At 59.3% G+C, this 18150-nt stretch overlaps 1 protein-coding gene across 1 annotated transcript in view; it reads right to left on the reverse strand.

The window, feature by feature from the left end:
• Positions 1-15211: 15211 nt before the first annotated feature.
• The window catches only part of PKD1L1 (polycystin 1 like 1, transient receptor potential channel interacting), a 100158-nt gene continuing 97219 nt past the window's right edge, over positions 15212-18150 (reverse strand). Inside the window, exon 50 of the mRNA XM_070059306.1 lies at positions 15212-17681. Within this exon, the coding sequence (XP_069915407.1) occupies positions 17410-17681 (272 nt within the window). The 3' untranslated portion in view covers positions 15212-17409. The remainder of the gene's footprint in view (positions 17682-18150) is intronic.

The following is an 18150-nucleotide window of genomic DNA, read 5'->3' on the forward strand; positions in this document are numbered from 1 at the left end:
GGCGCAGCTACTGTGGGAGCAGCATGGAGGCTCCAGACTCTACAGCAAATGGAAGCAGGGACTCAATCAGATCCTTGCACACCCATGTGCACAGCGGCGCCACAGCCAGTGGTGGAAGCAGCCCAAATGTCAATGGTTGAGAAGACAGACGGAATGGAAGCTACGCACACGTGGGACACGGCCCAGTCCCGCGGAGGAGGGGGATTCTGGCACACGCTACAGCACGGACGAACCCACAAGTGGCCCGGCTGAGTGAAGTAAGCAAGACACAGAAGGACAGATTTCCTGCGATTCTCCTTACCGAGGTCAAACGCACACGGAAAGCAGAGTAGTGGGTCTGGGGCTCAGGGGAGGGGGCGAGGGCAGGGAGTGTTCAGGGGGGACACGATGGAAAGTTCCGGAGGCGGATGGTGGTGATGGTTGCACAACGATGCAGCTGTAAGTAAGGGGAAGGGGAGCGCGCCGCACACGTGCATGGCGCCAGCGGTGCCTTTTGTGGTCTCGCGTGTTTCATCACAACTTCCCGCAGCCGCGGCTCCCGCACACCCTCGCCCGCCCACAGGTCCCTGGGGGCTGGCAGCTCTTGGGGCGCCCAGGGCCTCCCCGCCAGCCCTTGAACTTGCTGCGAACCTCACGGCCCCTGCCCTGCTCCCCGGCAGCTGGGCTGTCGTAAATAACAGTGATGACGCTAACGAGGAGAGCGGCGCAGGATGCCGCGGAGGCCCGCAGACTGCCCGGCGCGCTGGGGAGTGAGGAATGTCGCGTCCGGGGGACTGCTTTATGTACTCGGCGGTGATAAATCATAATAATTAAATATGGGCCCACATGCTGGAGACTCATTCCCCTCATTCCACGCGGCATCGCAGGAAGACGGAGGCAGGGCGGGGAGCCTTGGCCCCGGGGCCCCGCCTGGCCTCCAGCCAGCGTCCCGTGAGCACGCAGGCCACAGTGGGGGCTGGGAGTGGCCGCCTGGATGCAGAGCCCCCGGAGCCCCGGAGCCCCAGCTGCTGATCCTGCTGGTCCCTCCCTGGCTGGGACGTGTGCGTCATCACACGCGCTCCGCACGCGTGATCCCCACTGAGCTCAGTCCTTGGGCGCGGAGAGGCTGAGGCTGGGAGCCCGGCCTGGACCGTTGGTGGCCGCTCGCTGGCGTGGGCACGGGTCAGGCTGTGGAACACATTGTTCTGCCTGGGCGTCCCAGGGCGACACGTGTCTCTCACACGGGCAGCGTCCTCGGTGGGCCGGCTGGGGTGCACGGGTGCAGAGCCAGCCCTACAGGCTGCTCCCGCCTCCCCACACAGCCCTGCCTGAAGACGCTGCCTTGCCCAGTGGGGGAGCGACCGGCTCCGTCACCCAGAGCCATCCAGCCCACCTCACCGCAGTGCCCACGATGGCCAGTGCTGACCTTTGGGCCTGGACCATGTGCTGGGCATGGGTAGACTGTTCAGTGTCCCCAGCCTCCACTCACGTGCTGTGGTGACACCAAACGTTCTGCTGGATTTCGCCACACGTCCTGATGGGGCAAAGCTGCAACCCTCTGAGAACCCCTGGTCACATCCTGTGTCACTCAAGCCCCAGACCGCCTCCCAACGTGACGAGCGCTCAGCTGCCCACCTCCCACAGCGCACGTCGGGTCAGAGGTCTTGGGCTTGTATGCAAGTGCACGGCTCCGAACCCCAGTTCAGGGAGGCTTGTTCTGCCCATTCTCAGGCCTGGCTTGGGATAGCCCTAAGGGACATAGCCCCTGGCCTAGGATAGCCCTTAGGCCAGCAAGGGACAGCGCTGCCCCACCCCCGATCAGTGATTGACATGTGGATGGGACTCCCTGGGCCTTTCAAGGAGACGAGGGCAAGGGTGACTCCCGCGTTTCTCTCCCTGGCAGACTGGAGAGGAGGAGGAGCTGATGAGGAGCAGCGGAAGTGACCTCTTGGCCGTGTGAGGGAGGCAGAGCTGGAGTGGGCAGCGAGGGCAGTGGGCAGGGCCGGGTGTGGCACAGGATGGGCTGTGGGCTGTGGGGCATGGGGGGCTGCAGGTGTGGGAAGAGGCTGGGCCCCACCTCAGACAGCTGGGGACGCCGTGACGTAGCTGCCTGGCCAGCTGCCGACTGCTTCGTCCCCACAGCTTGGACGTCACTTCTACGGGCTGGGCATCCCTGATCTGAAACTTTTAAATCCAAGATCTGAGCTCCCCGAGGGTGGCTCGCGGGCAAACCAAAATGCAGGTGACCAAACATCGTGCACAGCTCCCTTCAGGCTGCGTGGTGAGGTCCCAAGACGCCACATCACCCAGGTGCAAACATTCCCGAACCCGAAATCCGAAACTCTTCAGGTCGCAGCACTTCGGATGAGGGACACTTAGCCCGCATCATCTCTTATGCCCACAGCCCAGGAGGGCAGCCCTGATTCCAGGTTCTCCAAGAGCCCATGGACTCGGGTCCCCTGTCCTGCAGGGTCCTGGTGGCCTTATAAAGGGGCATCCATGGCCTTGTCTATGTGACAGGGGATGGCTGAGGGGGCGTGCAGGCCACATGGAGACTGCCAGGCCCTGGAAGAGTGACCGTCCCTTGTCCACCAACCATGTACCTTGATTGCATGAGGAGGACACAGAGCCGGGCGTGGACGCTGTTCCAAGGCCCTGAGATCCCGGGTCGATGGGGTGAGGTTCACAGCCACCCTGTAAGACGAGGCTGAGGGCCTCCAGCAGGACTTGGGGCACCCGGTGCTGGCTCAGCGCAGCGCCAGCTGGGAAGGTGCCCTTGGAGTGGCCCCTGAGTGCACTTTGCCCTTGCTCAGGCACTCGGGGGTGAGGAAGGGACTGGGGCAGAGGGAGCAGCCCGGGGCCAGAGCAGAGCCGGGGACGGCCAGAAGGGACCTGTCTCCCTTGACAAGTGCCCGTTCCTGCACAGCTGGCCAGCGGAGACCTGGCACGACCGCCTCTGTCAAAGCCTGCCAGTGCGGCTGCCCGGGCGGCCGTGATCGGGGGAGGAAGGCGTCCAGTTCAGTGTGGAGCTGAGGTCAGCAGGATTCTGCGCGCACCGCCTACATCCCACGTAACCTGACACTGCCACCAGCAGGTCTCCGCCCTGGAGAACAGCACACGCAGAGCCCAAGCCCAAGCCCAGGCCGCCTTTGATCTGGGGACACAGAAGACGCAGCCGCAGGCTCCAGCCCTGGGTCCGGGCTCCAGGCCCAGGCAGGGCTCACTCTGGAGTTCTCAGAGAGAAGCGGGAAGGGCAGTGCCAGGCGCTGTGCTGACAGTGGGGGTGGGGCGGGCCGAGTGCCCACCAGGGTGCCAGGGCAACGGTGGGCGGTCCCCGGGAACTCTGGGAAAATGCCCCAGTGACTGAATGTGATGTCGCTGGACTCTGGCACTGAGACGAGTTAATGGGGGAGGGGGAGGGGCGGCCAGGGCGGGAAGGCCCCGCCCCCAGCTAGCAGGTGCTGTTCACCTGGAGAGGTGTGAAGGGACTTGCCCCTTATCGCTCCCCCCCACCCCCCGCCCCCTGCAAGCCCAGGCCTGCCCCTCCGTCCTGATACCCTCCCGCCCAGCCCTGGTGGCCACCAGCCACCTGCATGGGCTCTCAAAGTCGTCCCTGGAGAGGCCCTGAGGCCTTGTGAGCGCCTGTGACGGGGAAGGGCTCCACTCTGTGGGGGAGGGGCTCCCCCCCCCAGCCCGCAGGGCACAGAAGTGCTAGATTCTCAGGACCTGCTCCGCCACTCGGGATCAAGCCACACTGAAATGGTATTAGGTCGAAATTCTCTATATGAGAGATTTTCAAAAAGTTCCTGGAAAATATATATTACGAAAAACACTATTCACAATTTAGAAATATCTTGCATCCAAAGCAACAGCTGAGTCTGGGAAGTCCCCTCTTCCCTGGGCATAAGGCCACAGGCAGCGTGGAAGGCTAGCATGGTTTGGAGGCAAATCAGAGACAGGGCTGGGAGGGTGGGGCCGGGCCAAGCCCAGCGACCCCCACGCAGCACGCGTGTGCTCTGTAGGCTGCACGGGCGGATGGGATGGGATGAGGAAGGGGCCATGCCACAGCCCACCGAGCAGGCGGCTCCCGTGCGGGTCTGTGGGGACCTGGGGAGGAGCGCAGGCGTCCCCGAGCCGAGCCTGAATCTTCCCAACCACAAGGCTGGCGCCATGGCTGCTTCTCCCCAGAGCACCCCGCAGTCCCCAGTGGGAGCCCTTTCCCCCGGGACGACGTCACAGCCAGCAGGTGCAGCTGCAGCCCTCAGCCAGTGGGCGGCACCAGGCCAGATGAAGGGCTAAGCTAATTATGTGGCACCGGGCTGCTCTGGCCTGGGCAGACGCACAGACCCCTCGGAGTGAGCAGAGAGGGGGCTGTGGAGGCCGGAGTGGCTGACTGAACGCGTGGCCGTTCTGAACTCTCGTACCCGGGAAATTGAGAACAGCCCATTAGGAGGGAATGAGAGCTGGCTACAGAGATTAGCATAGCAACCCTATTACCCGAGCGCAAGGAGACTTCCCGCTTCCTGCTGCCCGGGCACCATCGGCTCGTCCGACGCCAGGCGTGGAAGCCAGGCTCCAGTGCCGTCGCCACAGACGTGGGTTCCATCTGGCTGCAGTGAGTGGCGGTGGCGGCGCAGACGGGCGGGGTGAAGGTGCTCGGAACAGGGGCTCCCCGGGTGCAAATCCCTCCCCTCCCTGCTCCCCACGCCTCCGCTGCTCGTCTGTCCTAGACACGCCGGCGCGTTCATTCATGGAGACGGGCTTTTTGGAGGGTGGTGTTGATGGCCTTGATGCCATGACGCCATGACTCGGGTGATGCGCCCAGGGAAGGGAGTAAGTCCGATCCCGAGGGCGGTGCGGAGGGCGGGGCCAGGGCTTGGCCGGGGGTCACTCAGAACCCCACTGCGCCTGGAGGTGGCCCAGGCGTTGCCTTGGATGGGGAGCTGTCTCCCTGTCTCGCCTCCGCCTGTGTTTGGGCGCCGCCTGTCACCCCGCTCGGGGGCGGGGGGGGCGCTCGGCTTCCGACGGGCGGGGGGTTGGAAACTCCACTGACCTGCGCTGGTTTCAGGAATATTGCTGATGGGAACAACAGAGGGGAATCTAAATTCCAACCAGTATAGAATATTAAATTGCGCCTTCAATGTTCTTTTAAAAAACAGTTATGTGTTTACTTGAAAGGCAGAGAGACTGAGAGAGAGATCTTCCATCCACTACAGCAGCGGGGGCTGCAGCCAGGAGCCGGGACCGGCCGTGCTCTGGGGGGTGAACCAGCAGAGGGAAGCTCCCCATCCCGCTCCCTCTCGCTCTCGCTCGCTCTCGCTCTCTGTGTCTCTTTGCCTTTTCCATAAAATGAAAATAAAGAAATAAAAGTTAAAAGTCTTCTTTACTGAGAAACGGCCGGCAGCCCTGAAGTGACAAGGCCCGCGGGCGCGCTCTGGTGTCGCCCGACTTCCCGACAGCCCCCTCACGCCTGTCCCCGAGCGCTGTGCCCTCTGCTGACCCGTCTGCCTCCGTGCGGTTTCCTGCATACACGGATCACCCACGCACGCAGGCCTGCGCCCACAGGCAGCACACATGTGGAAAACGGGGGGTCGGGAGAAGCAGGGGCTACGGAACGGAACGTCGAGACACACACAGACTTGGTGGACCAGCACCTTCTCCCTGAACGTTAGCGACAACGAAGAGACCCAGCTGCTTTTCTCCTGGAAAATAAAGGCTTGTTAAAGCCATTCCGAGAAAGGGTCATTTCGGCTGCAAGATCCAGCTGTGTGCCCCTGCTGGCAGCCCTGGGAGGCTCACGGCGCCTGCTGACTGCTCACAGCTGCGATGAGAACCAGCCTATTTATAACCCAGAGACGTTTCGCTTCTGAAAGTTACACCAACTTTTATAGAAAAAAATTTGAATTTTGAGTTGGGGCAGCATTCGACTTTCTGCTGGTTTCCAGTAAGGCACCTCGGCCCAGGCTCTCGGCTTCTCTGAATTAGACAGGTGGCTCCCGGCCGGGAGACACGCAAGCCCGTTTGCCTCGTGAGTCAGGTCACTGAGCACCTTAGCACCTGAGGGCTAAGCCGTGAGGAGGAGCCGAGGCCTCAGCGGGGTCCCCGCCTTCCCCGGGCCTCGTGGCCGGCAGCACAGTCTGCACCCAGCACCACCGTGGCAGTGGCGGCTGCACGGAAGACCTCGCGCGCCCGGCTGCCCCACCCCAGCCTCGCCTGTGGCTCTCCCCTGCGTGTCAGGGCTGGCCTGCAGGACACCGGCCAAGGGGCCGGCTCCCTGGTACTGCTTCCTGGAGCCATCCTTGCTCTCGGCTGAGCCTGGAGTCCCCACGCAGCCCTCGTCACAGCCCGCGTGCTGAGCCAGGACTTTGTGGAGCGTCTTCCCACAGCACCCACGAGGACGGGGGTCCAGCTCTCTGGTATGAGGTGCAGCCGTCCCGAGAGACACCTTAGCTGCTGCACCAAACGCCCACCTTGCAGGTGTAACGCTGGTGCAAAGTTTTTCCTTGATGGGCGATGCCAGCATCTCATCATTGCAATTTCTTTCTCTGGTCACATGTACGCTCATGCTTCCGAAATCTCTCTTCTGCTGGGAGTTACCTGTACCTGCTGCTCGCCTGCCTGCCCCTAGGGGTCCTGTGATTCTCCTAATCTGTATGTGGTCTTCTGCAACAAACATACCCAGCTCCCATGGCCTCTCCCCAGCCCACACGCGAGGGGGCCGCCTGGCCCACCGCCCCAGCCCAGGACGATGCTCTGAGCCTGTCTCTGCGGCGGCTGCTCGTCCTGGAGGGGTCTCCGGGCAGACTCACCGTGTATGAGGGGCCCGGTCCATGTTTACTTTCACTGGGTTTCTCTGACAGCTCACTTCCGCCACCCCCAAGGAAAACACATCATCGGCTTTCGGGGCCCTGGGGAGGCGCTCGCCCCGAGCCGGCTGCACCTGAGCCTGCATTTCTGTGGACATGTCGCAGACATGAGGGGCTTGTCTGGGCCTGGTGGGGGCGGTGATGGGCAGAGGCTGTGAGCCGTGAGGGGTTCTGGCTCACGGGGTGTCCCCCCCGACCCCTTCCGGGGCGTGCACTGCAGGATGCCCTCTCATGCCATCCCACGCCACCTCGCAAGCCAGGGACCCAGGGACCCGTGAGTGAGGGTTCCGCCTGCAGACTCGGAACCAGCCGGAGCCTGATGGGACGGGCCCGGTCCTTCCTTCTCGGTGGCCTGAGAAGATGCGCCATGGTGGCCCCGTCCACCCGGGCGCTCTTGACTTATGGTTCATATCAGGGGAAGAGTCGTCGACTCTGGCGCTCCGTGGCACTCCGTGCCCCTCTCACTGGGCCAGAGGAAGCCCCTCGTCCGCCCAGGACGCACAGCCCGGGTTGGCTGCCTCGCCAGTTGCTGAACCCGTCATCACTCTCATCCATAAAAGCTGCTCTGGGACGCAGGCGTCTTGGGCCTGCAGATGCTTTCGCATTTTCCCAGAAATTGGCCGAATGCCTCTCGTCCTGGCTGTTGCGCTTTGCTTCCAGCCGGGAGGCTGCAGGGCTGCCCGCACCAGGAGGGAGGGGACTGTCAGAGCAAGGGCGGCCAAACCACAACCGCGCCCTGAACGCCCGCGTCTCGGTGCTCCAAGTTCCCAGGGAGGGCATTCGAGGGGTGAAGGAGATGCGAGAAACACGCACATGCACACACACAACCATACATGCATGTACATGCACACACACACCTACACACATACACAATCATACATGTATGTACATGCACACATGCCTACACACAACCATACATGCATGTACATGCGCACACACCTATACACCTACATATACACATACACAATCATACATGCATGTACATGCACACACCTACACACATACACAACCATACATGCATGTACATGCACACACACACCTACACACACAATCATACATGCATGTACATGCACACACGCACACACATACACAATCATACATGCATGTACATGCGCACACCTACACACATGCACACACACAATCATACATGCATGCACATACACACATACACACATACAATCATACATGTATGTACATGCACACACCTACACACATACACAACCATACATGCATGTACATGCACACACACACCTACACACACAATCATACATGCATGTACATGCACACACGCACACACATACACAATCATACATGCATGTACATGCGCACACCTACACACATGCACACACACAATCATACATGCATGCACATACACACATACACACATACAATCATACATGTATGTACATGCACACACCTACACACATACACACACATACACAATCATACATGTACGTACACACAATACCTACACACACACAATCATACATGTATATACATACACACATGCACACACACAATCATACATGTATGTACATGCACACATACCTACACACATGCACACACATACACAATCATGCATGCATGTACATGCACACATACACCTACACACATACACACATACACAATCATACATGTACGCACTTGCACACATATACACAATCATACATGTACGCACTTGCACACATATACACAATCATACATGTACGCACTTGCACACACATACACAATCATATATGTATGCACTTGCACACACATACACAATCATATATGTATGCACTTGCATGCATAGATATAACACAAATCATATATGTATACACATAAACGCACCAATATATACACATATACACACATACATGCATACATGTATGTACATGCACACGTATACCCACACACTTATACATGTATGCACACACACATAGATACACAATCATACATATGCACACACGTGCACATATAAACATGTGCATGCACACACATGCATAGACATACATATAACACACACACATGCATACACGCATGCACACATACACGTTGCAGTCCTCCGGGAAGACTGAGAGAAAAGAACGCATCCCGTTTGCATGTGGGTGGCAGAGGGAAGAGACGGAGGCAGCAGTGAAGGGTGTGAGAGAGACAGGGACAGGGACAGGGACAGGGACAGAGGTGTCTGCTCTCTGGGGAGCACTTGTGGAACGCCGTGATTCCCCAGGGACCCTGGGGGGGGTCACAGGTCGCAGAGAGGAGCCTCCCTCTGGCAGTCAGACGCCTGGAAGCAGCTAAAGGGCTGGTAGCCACGGTGGGCCACGCCCCGGGGAGCAGAGGAGGAGCGCGCGGCAGCTGGGGGCCTCAGTGCACCTGCCTGGCTCCCCCCGGGCTCGGGGGTGGCGGCGACTTGCAGAGAGCCCAGGAAGCACCCACGACCGGGGCTGGCACGGCCCAGCCACAGAGGTGGCGGTGACGAGGGCACAGGCTGTCTCAGAACTGTTTGAAAGCATCTCCTTCATGAAGAGAGGCTGACCATGGATCTGCTGCTCTATGAACAGCCGTCTCCTGGTGTCTCCGTTGGGCACTGTGGCTGCGTCGGCATTGGCGTTGGCGTTGGAGGGACTGGTGGCGTGGCCTCCCGTCTCGTGGTCCTGCCTCTCAGCCCCCAGAGCTGCCGCCATGTGTCCAGGACGAGCAAAGCTGTGCGGCGCCATCACTTTCTTAACCGAGGCGCCTCCGCCAGGCCCACCTCATGCCCAGGCCTGGCCCATCAGTTTTAATTACCCCGATTAGAATAAGGCAGTGATTAGATTTTCCCGAGAAGCTTCATTAGGATGAGGGAAAATCAAATCTACCGAGGAAAGGAGGAAACGGCTGAATGAGAAATAGGACGGGTAATTGAATCCCAGGGTCAGCACCGCCGCGCTGTGACTCGGCTCTGACACCGGGCCCAGGAGCCGGCCCACAGCTCTGCTTCCGTGCACACGCAGCTGGCCCACACGCGTGCACAGCGCTCCCGGCCATCTGGGCCTCTCACACACAGGGGTCTTCTGCTTCCACGGCCAGACCCGGTCCTGGGGGAGCCGCTCTGGGATGCACGACATTACTGGGGGTCCACGCTGCGCCAGAGTCAACACCCCATCCCGGCTTCCACCTCGGAGCCAGGAGGCCCAGAGCTCACTCTTCTCCCCCGGGAGACAAGCCAGGCGTCAGGGGTTGGAAAACAACCCACCGAGAAAATGCCACAAACACCACATGCCCCCGCTCGTGTGGGACGCGAGAAGTGGCTGGTGGCTGCACGGGGGCAGGGAGGCGACAGTGACTGGCAGAGCCTGGCCAGGGGGAGCAGGGACCAACTGGGTGCTGGGTGCAGGCGGCCGGGAGCGAGAGCTTCCAGGTCCCACGGCACTGTGGGGTCACTGTGCCTGACAACTCTGTCTATTTCCAGACAGCTGCGAGAGAGGACTGACAAGCGTCTGAGTCACTGGATGTGATCTTTCTGGTCTGAGGTCACGCACTGCTCACAGGTATGGAAGTGCACATGGCACCCATCATTGAAAGAAAGAAACACGAAAAAAAGAGGAGGTGTCCGTGGGCACCTGACGCCTGCACCCTGGACTCTAAACTGCCCGTTACTCTGCCATCCCATGGAAGCTTCTAGACAGACACAGCGCAGAGAGGAAATGGAGCTGGTGCTCCCACGGGGACCCCGGCACCTGCTCCCCAAGGCTCTGGGCTCCGGCACCTGCTGCCCTAGGCTCCGGGACCCCGGCACCTGCTGCCCAAGGCTCCTGGAACCCCGGCACCTGCTGCCCTAGGCTCTGGGACCCTGGCACCTGCTGCCCAAGGCTCCTGGAACCCCGGCACCTGCTCCCCAAGGCTCTGGGCTCCGGCACCTGCTCCCCAAGGCTCTGGGCTCCGGCACCTGCTCCCCAAGGCTCTGGGCTCCGGCACCTGCTGCCCTAGGCTCTGGGCTCCGGCACCTGCTGCCCTAGGCTCTGGGACCCCGGCACCTGCTGCCCTAGGCTCTGGGATCCCGGCACCTGCTGCCCAAGGCTCTGGGACCCTGGCACCTGCTCCCCAAGGCTCTGGGACCCTGGCACCTGCTCCCCAAGGCTCTGGGACCCCGGCACCTTCTGCCCAAGGCTCTGGGACCCCGGCACCTGCTGCCCTAGGCTCTGGGACCCCGGCACCTGCTGCCCTAGGCTCTGGGACCCCAGCACCTGCTCCCCAAGGCTCTGGGCTCCGGCGCCTGCTGCCCAAGGCTCTGGGACCCTGGCACCTGCTCCCCAAGGCTCTGGGACCCTGGCACCTGCTGCCCAAGGCTCTGGGCTCCAGCACCTGCTCCCCAAGGCTCTGGGACCCCGGCACCTGCTGCCCTAGGCTCCGGGTCCCCGGCACCTGCTGCCCTAGGCTCTGGGACCCCGGCACCTGCTGCGCTAGGCTCTGGGACCCCGGCACCTGCTGCCCAAGGCTCTGGGACCCCGGCACCTGCTGCCCTAGGCTCTGGGACCCCGGCACCTGCTGCCCTAGGCTCTGGGACCCCGGCACCTGCTGCCCTAGGCTCTGGGACCCCAGCACCTGCTCCCCAAGGCTCTGGGCTCCGGCGCCTGCTGCCCAAGGCTCTGGGACCCTGGCACCTGCTGCCCTAGGCTCTGGGACCCTGGCACCTGCTGCCCAAGGCTCTGGGACCCCGGCACCTTCTGCCCAAGGCTCTGGGACCCCGGCACCTGCTGCCCTAGGCTCTGGGACCCCGGCACCTGCTGCCCTACACTCCTGGGACCCCGGCACCTGCTGCCCAAGGCTCTGGGACCCCGGCACCTGCTCCCCAAGGCTCTGGGCTCCAGGCTTCTTGGCCTCAGTAAGACGGACACTGACACTGGGAAAGGACTCAAACAGCCGATTCATCAACGGGGAATTTACCTAAAAGCAGAGGACCCGTTTTCAAAAACCCATCTATAAATGATATAAAAAACGATAGCGCTGGACCCCAGGGAAATCGTAGTGAAATCTCTCCACCACAGGTGACCAGGGCGCTCAGTGCCTCCGTCGTTCCAACAAGCGACTTGGAAGGTGTCACGGGTTGAACTGTGACCCTCCCCCAGCGCGTGTGCTCAAGTCTGAAACCCCAGCCTTAGAGAATGGCCTCATTTGGAAACAAGAGTTTTAGGAGATTAATTTATTTGACAGACAGAGGGTGGGGAGAGACAGAGAGAGGAAGCGAGAGGAGAAAGGAGAGAAGGAGGGAAATCTTCCATCTACTGGCTCCCTCCCTAAATGGCCACAGAGGCCAGGGCTGGGCCAGGCCAAAGGCAGGATCCAGGAACGCCATCTGGGTCTCACACTCGGGTGGCAGGGCCCAGGGGCTTGGGCCGCCTTCTGCCGTCCCCCAGGCCCATCATCAGGGAGCTGGATCGGGAGCTGAGATGGGGCCCAGTCCTCGGCACTCTAAGATGTGGGTGTCCTGAGCGGCAGCGTAACCACAACGCCCATCCCGAAATCCTGTTGATTTCATGGATAAACCGTTCTCCTTCCATCTGTAATGGGGTAGCCATGTGTACGGATGAGGCAGGGGAGAGGTTTACTCCGGCTCAAGGTTCTGGAAGCTCACGGTCCAGGACCAGCTGAACCTTGTTCAGCCTCTGGTGATGGCTTCTCGCAGGTGGCGTCTGCTGGTGCCCAGGGCATCACGTCGGGGGAGACTGGGAGTGCACCGTGTGTCTACACCTCCTTGGTGCCCAGGGCATCACCTTGGGGGTGGAGGGACAGGGAGTGCACGGTGTGTCTACACCTCCTCGGTGCCCAGGGCATTGTGTCGGGGGGACAGGGAGTACATGGTGTGTCCACACCTCCTCGGTGCCCAGGGCATCGTGTGGGGGGAGACGGAGTGCGCCGTGTGTCCACACCTCCTCGTGCAGCCATTGCCATCCAAAGACTTACTCTGACCCCGACACCAGGTTCCATGACTGGACTAAGTCCCCACCTTCTTGGTGCCGTTGACACCCGAGGACTGAAGTTCCCGGGGGCAGGGGAGGAATCCTCTAATCACGGCAGTGTTTCTCCACCCTGCTGAATTGGATTTGTTCATACTTTACGTAAGATTCTTGAAATGGTGTTTGTAAAGTTGATATGTAATGTTCATTTCCTATAATATTCTTAGTCAATTTTTAAAAAATCCCGATTATACTAATTTTGTACACTAAGTTACATGGTTTTTCCTTGTTTTTTTTTTTTTTAAATACCTGGCACACTTGGTGTGCAGCAAGGATATTTTTGAATATTGCATAAAACTCACTTGCAAACATAGTTCAGAAATTCTAGATTTCTGTTCTGTTGGGGTCACGATTCAGCTATCATCTTTCTCTTTTCAGATTGATTATATTTCCCAGGAAATGTCTGCTTCAAGCTTTCAGATATACCGGAATAAAACTGTATGGTATTACTTTACTATTTTTAATTTTATGGTGTCTGAATCCGTCTTTTCGGGTTCTTATTTGCTGTTTCTGTTCATCAGCTCCCTGGAGAGCTGCCTGCTCCGTCGCTCTTTCACAAAACCGTCTTGACTTTGTCGAGCGTCTCCACTATTTCGTGCTTCACTACTTTCTGTGCTCTCTCTTTATCCTCAGAGTCCTACGTTCCTGGTGTTTATTCTATCTTCCTCCAGGTTCCCGAGTTGGACATTAAAATTATTCACTTGAGAGCTCTCCTGGTTTTTAACAAGCGCATGTAGATCCGACATGCCCGGGGAACCTGATCTGCGTTCGGTCCAGGTCATGTCTTCAGACCGGGAGTTATCTCGGTTCCTTTCAGTCTCCACTCACGGGTTGTTGTCAGCGACTTTTTCATTTTTGCTGCACCACCTTGGCTGCCCCGTGGTCGAGAACGAGTCCTGGCGGATGCCACACTGTCCGCCTGCTTCCTCACACTCGCTCTGACCACACGCGTTCTCACCAGGCCTGTTGAAGTTACCAAGAATCTTCAGAGTCCAAAAACACGAGCACGCTCTCCAAATCCAGTGGTCTCCTTCGCAAGTCCTATCAGCACGCAGCGAGCTTCAGATGGACTCAAAACCAGCAGCCCCGCTGACTTCGAAGTTCCGTTTGAATAGCCGTTGCCTATTGCGTTAGTAAGTCAGGCAAAACGAGAATCGTTAATGCAGCGAGACTCGACTCTGAACTTTGCAAAATGCGGGCTTCAGTTTGAAACGCTTGTGTAGGCAGCAGTGCGCACGGTGACCAGCAGAGACGGACGTCACGCACAGAGCAGAGACTCCGTGGAACCGGGCGGCCGCCACTCCTCCCAGGCAGACTCGGTAAAGCCCGCAGCAAACCAGTGAGACGGAGGGCTCAGGGCCACCGCGAGGGGACCGTGGGGAAAACACCGGAGTTGAGCCCTGGCCCCCGGGTGAACTCTGAATGGCGGCTGTGAGTAACAGTCTGATGACAGATTCCCCTGACCTCCGTCCCGCTTTCCCACGACTTGTGTGCACGAGGACAAAGAGCCCGTTTCTTGACCTCAGCTGTTGTCACCTGTAAGCGGCGGGTCTGCAAGGACTGGCCGCTGTGTGGGTCAACAGGGCAGGAAGCCCCCAGCGTGGGGCTGGGCTGCTCTCAGGCCCTGGAGCCCACCGGAGAGAGAGCAAATGTGGAGACCGCACACAGACACAAATGCCAGTGCACCTGCTACAAGAAGGAACAAGCCCATCAGAGCGGACGAGCTCTCGGGGCAGCACGGGGCCGTGGCCGAGTGGGAGGTGCCTGCCGGCGCCAGCGCGTGGAGGCGTGAGACGCGGGTGGAAGGGAGCTCACGGCTCAGTGGGTGAGGGCGGGGCCAGGGCCAGGGAGCGCGGGGTTCACAGCCAGCGTCCCCTCGGCACTGTCGTGTGTGCCGGGACCACGGGCTGCTTCTCTGTGTCCCCCTGACAAAGCACAGCTACGCCAGCTGAGCTGCAGGGATCGCGGTGCCTGGCTGACGCGGACGGCGACCGTATGCGGGCGTTCAACACGCTCGCGGGAGATGGGGTAACACGCTCATTGTGGTGCCGAAAGTCCTGAAACCCACGCGAGGTGCTTACAACCTGCGTTTGAGCCTTTTGAAGATCTTCTGATGCAAAGACTTCAAACTTTCTTCCACCAAAACAAACTTTTAATTCTGTTTTCATGGCTTTTTTACAAAGTACTTTTGGATGTTCAGACACACACACACACACATACACATACACACATACATACAATACACATGCATACACACATACACACATACATACAATACACATGCATACACACATACACACATACACATACACACATACATACAATACACACACATACACACACACAGAGTTTGTATCAATATGAAAAATTTAACATGAAAACAGTGCACTAGAGAAAGTACTTAACAAGTTTATATTAAAATTACCTTAAAATCAAATGAAAGGATAATTAGAACAATTGAAAAACAGAACAAGGTACAAGAACAGGCATATATATATATATATATAGAGAGAGAGAGAGAGAGAGAGGTCGGCAACACATAAAAATGTCGAGCTCCACCAATCACGGCAGAAGGGAGACCTGCCCAGGAGTGGAAGGTGCGTGGGGAGGGGGGGCGACCTGGTGGTTAACCCTCGAGTCCTCACTGTCCCAATGATCAGCCCAGATTTTTCATCTCATTTCCCCATGATCAACTTAGGAATGTGTGTCAAAGGAACCTATCTTGGCGTCTTCCTGACAAAACGCCCATACACCTGTTAGTAATGAAAAAGCCAAGGGAGACAGCCTCCTTTGTCCATGGATGTTTTGCGTACGGATGACTGCTGGGCTGGTAGCAGCCACCTTGTGACCAAGAGGCAGAGCCAGCCCGCAGCAGAGAACAGATGGCATCCTCCATGAGAGGGAGCACACCCGTCGTTTCCGTGTGGGTCAGGCTCTGTGCGCCACTGTCAAGGCCGTGGACAGCTGTGGGACAGGGCTGCAGGTGTGAGACCACGGGTCCCTCAGCAAGGCCAAGGGAGGACCGGAGAGAAGCTTCTCACCCAGCTCCCAGCCTGGACGGCACCAGGGCATCAGCACGCGGCGTGCACCTGGGGAGGAGGAAGGGCACGGGAAGGCACTCAGTGCCCCTCTGGAGGCCATGGGCTGCGAGGAGGCCAGCAGCCAGGCGCCTGCCCAGAGCCCGGCAGTGAGGAGGCAGCGGGGACGGCGGCTGCCGCCCTGGCTTCAGCAACAGCGGGTCCTCCCTGACGTTCCACCCTGGGGCCACGGAGCTCACGTGGGGCCAGCGAGCAGGTGAGGCCACACAAGCCACGCTCGGAGCCAGGGCTGGATGGGCTTCCAGGGGGTGCGAGGCCACAGGGCCGCGGGGCAGGCGAGGGGAGGCGCTCCCCCAGCCACGGGAGAGGAGACTTCGCTGACCACCGTGGACGGCTGGGTGGGCTTCTGCTTGGTGCCACCTGCAGAGCGGGCGTGGCTCCACCTGCGGAGGGACAGCGGCTGCCCCTCGGCTGGGACGAGAGTACCTGAAGGCCCACAGTCCTAGGAGACCTAGGAGACACGTTCTGCTATGAGTGACAAAGCGACACCCGTGAAGACGCACCGGCTGCCAGCGTGGGCACAGGGACGAGGCCCACTGAAACACGACGGACTCCGAGTTGCAGGGGACTGAGCACGCATCCCAGGCCTGCCGGAGTCAGTGTCAGCACTGCCCGTGGCCCCGTGTCGTCTCTGACGCTGCCCACAGCGGAGCAGCCACGGCTCACAGCTGGAGACCACAACGTACCCCTCGGCTTGCCTTATGGACCAGACCCACCCTGAATACAAGGCAAGACTTGATTTGGAGAGAGTTTTGTCCCTGGATCGAGACCGATGAGCTAATCAGGTAAGAATGATGCTGAGTTAGCAGGTTGCTCTGTTACTAACCAACGAGGACCCCGTCCTGTAACTGAATGAGTAACTTATGAGGTCTGAAGAATGCCAAACACACAGCCTGTCCTCTGCCCAGCACTGCGAAGGCCAGTGTTTGCCTTTTGGGCTACAGCAGCCAGCAGGGAGCCACGAGGAGGAGGAAGTGGACGCTGCCGCTGGCCGAGGTTCCGCCCGGAAGTCCCCAGGGCGCACGTCCCACCAGCAGCAGCCTGGCGCAGGTGTCCAGCCGTGAGGGCAGCGATGCAGCGATGCAGGTGCCGGCTGACTCACTTCCTCTGTCTGGACAAGGAGGCGCGCACACGCAGATGCGCTGTTTGCGGGAAGTTGTCAGCAGCTCGGCTGCACTGCTGTCGGCACGGTGTGTGTGGGGGGTGTTCAGGCAGAGTCCAGTGCCCTTGGCTCAGCCCCGTTCTCCCATCCCTCGTCCCCCACCCTGCCTGCAGGGGCTCCCTGGAGAGGCTGGTCTCTGACGCGACACAGCAGGGGCTTCATAGAAAAGGGTTTTATGGAAAAGTGGAGTTGAAAAGTTCAGCTTCTGGTGCCTGTTTCAAAATCCACGCAGTCTTTTCATAATTTGCGTTTTCCATTTTGTGCTTTTAAAGAGCCCTCTGCATGTGTGGCGTTCAAGAATGTTTCGCAGGAAAGAAACTTATCTTCTAACTCCATTGTCCAGGAACTTGACGGCGCCCCCTGTGGCACAGAGGCTGGGATTTCGGAGCCCGACCCCAGGGGTCCTCCCGCTGGGTGGTGGTGCAGCAGGAAGTGGGAGCAGGCGGGGCGGGGCCCGGGGAGAAGGCCGGGGTCTGGGCAGGCAGAAGTCCAAGCAATTCAGGATGGGCGGCCGTCGTCCGTGGAACGAGGGTTGGAGAACTGGGCTGGAGAAGGGAGGCGGCGAGAGACGGCTCTTGTGACGGGGTCATTCTCTCGTCTGCAGAGAAAGCATCAATTTTTACACCAATGCAGTTCCCTTTATTTGTGCTCCGCATACCACAAAACCTTCAATTCACTTCTGACTCCTGCCTAACTGCAGGTTCTCGTGCGCTCGTGAGAACGGACAGAGCGCCCCGTGCCCTCCTCCTCGATGGAGACGGCCTGGTGATGCCGTTCCGCTTATTAATATTTTCTCAATATCAATAAGCCTTGTGGGCTCTTGTCACGTATTCAGAGAAGAATTCTGAATACTGGCTCAAATGGACGAGACAACACGCTAAAATCTATTCAGTGAGAGAAATGCACAGGAGAGTGAGGGCTTTATCTAAGGGAGAAGGAGAAGTCTAGAGGCTAAGTCGGGGCCCACACCAAGCTGAGAGCAGGCCAGGAGCCACGTGCAGCAAGCCGCAGGCAGGAAAGCAGGGAGCGGGCGCTCCAAAGCCTCGGGCAGCGAAGGGTGGGGGGCA

Source organism: Oryctolagus cuniculus, chromosome 16 (genome assembly GCF_964237555.1).
Source record: "Oryctolagus cuniculus chromosome 16, mOryCun1.1, whole genome shotgun sequence".
NCBI lineage: Eukaryota > Metazoa > Chordata > Mammalia > Lagomorpha > Leporidae > Oryctolagus > Oryctolagus cuniculus.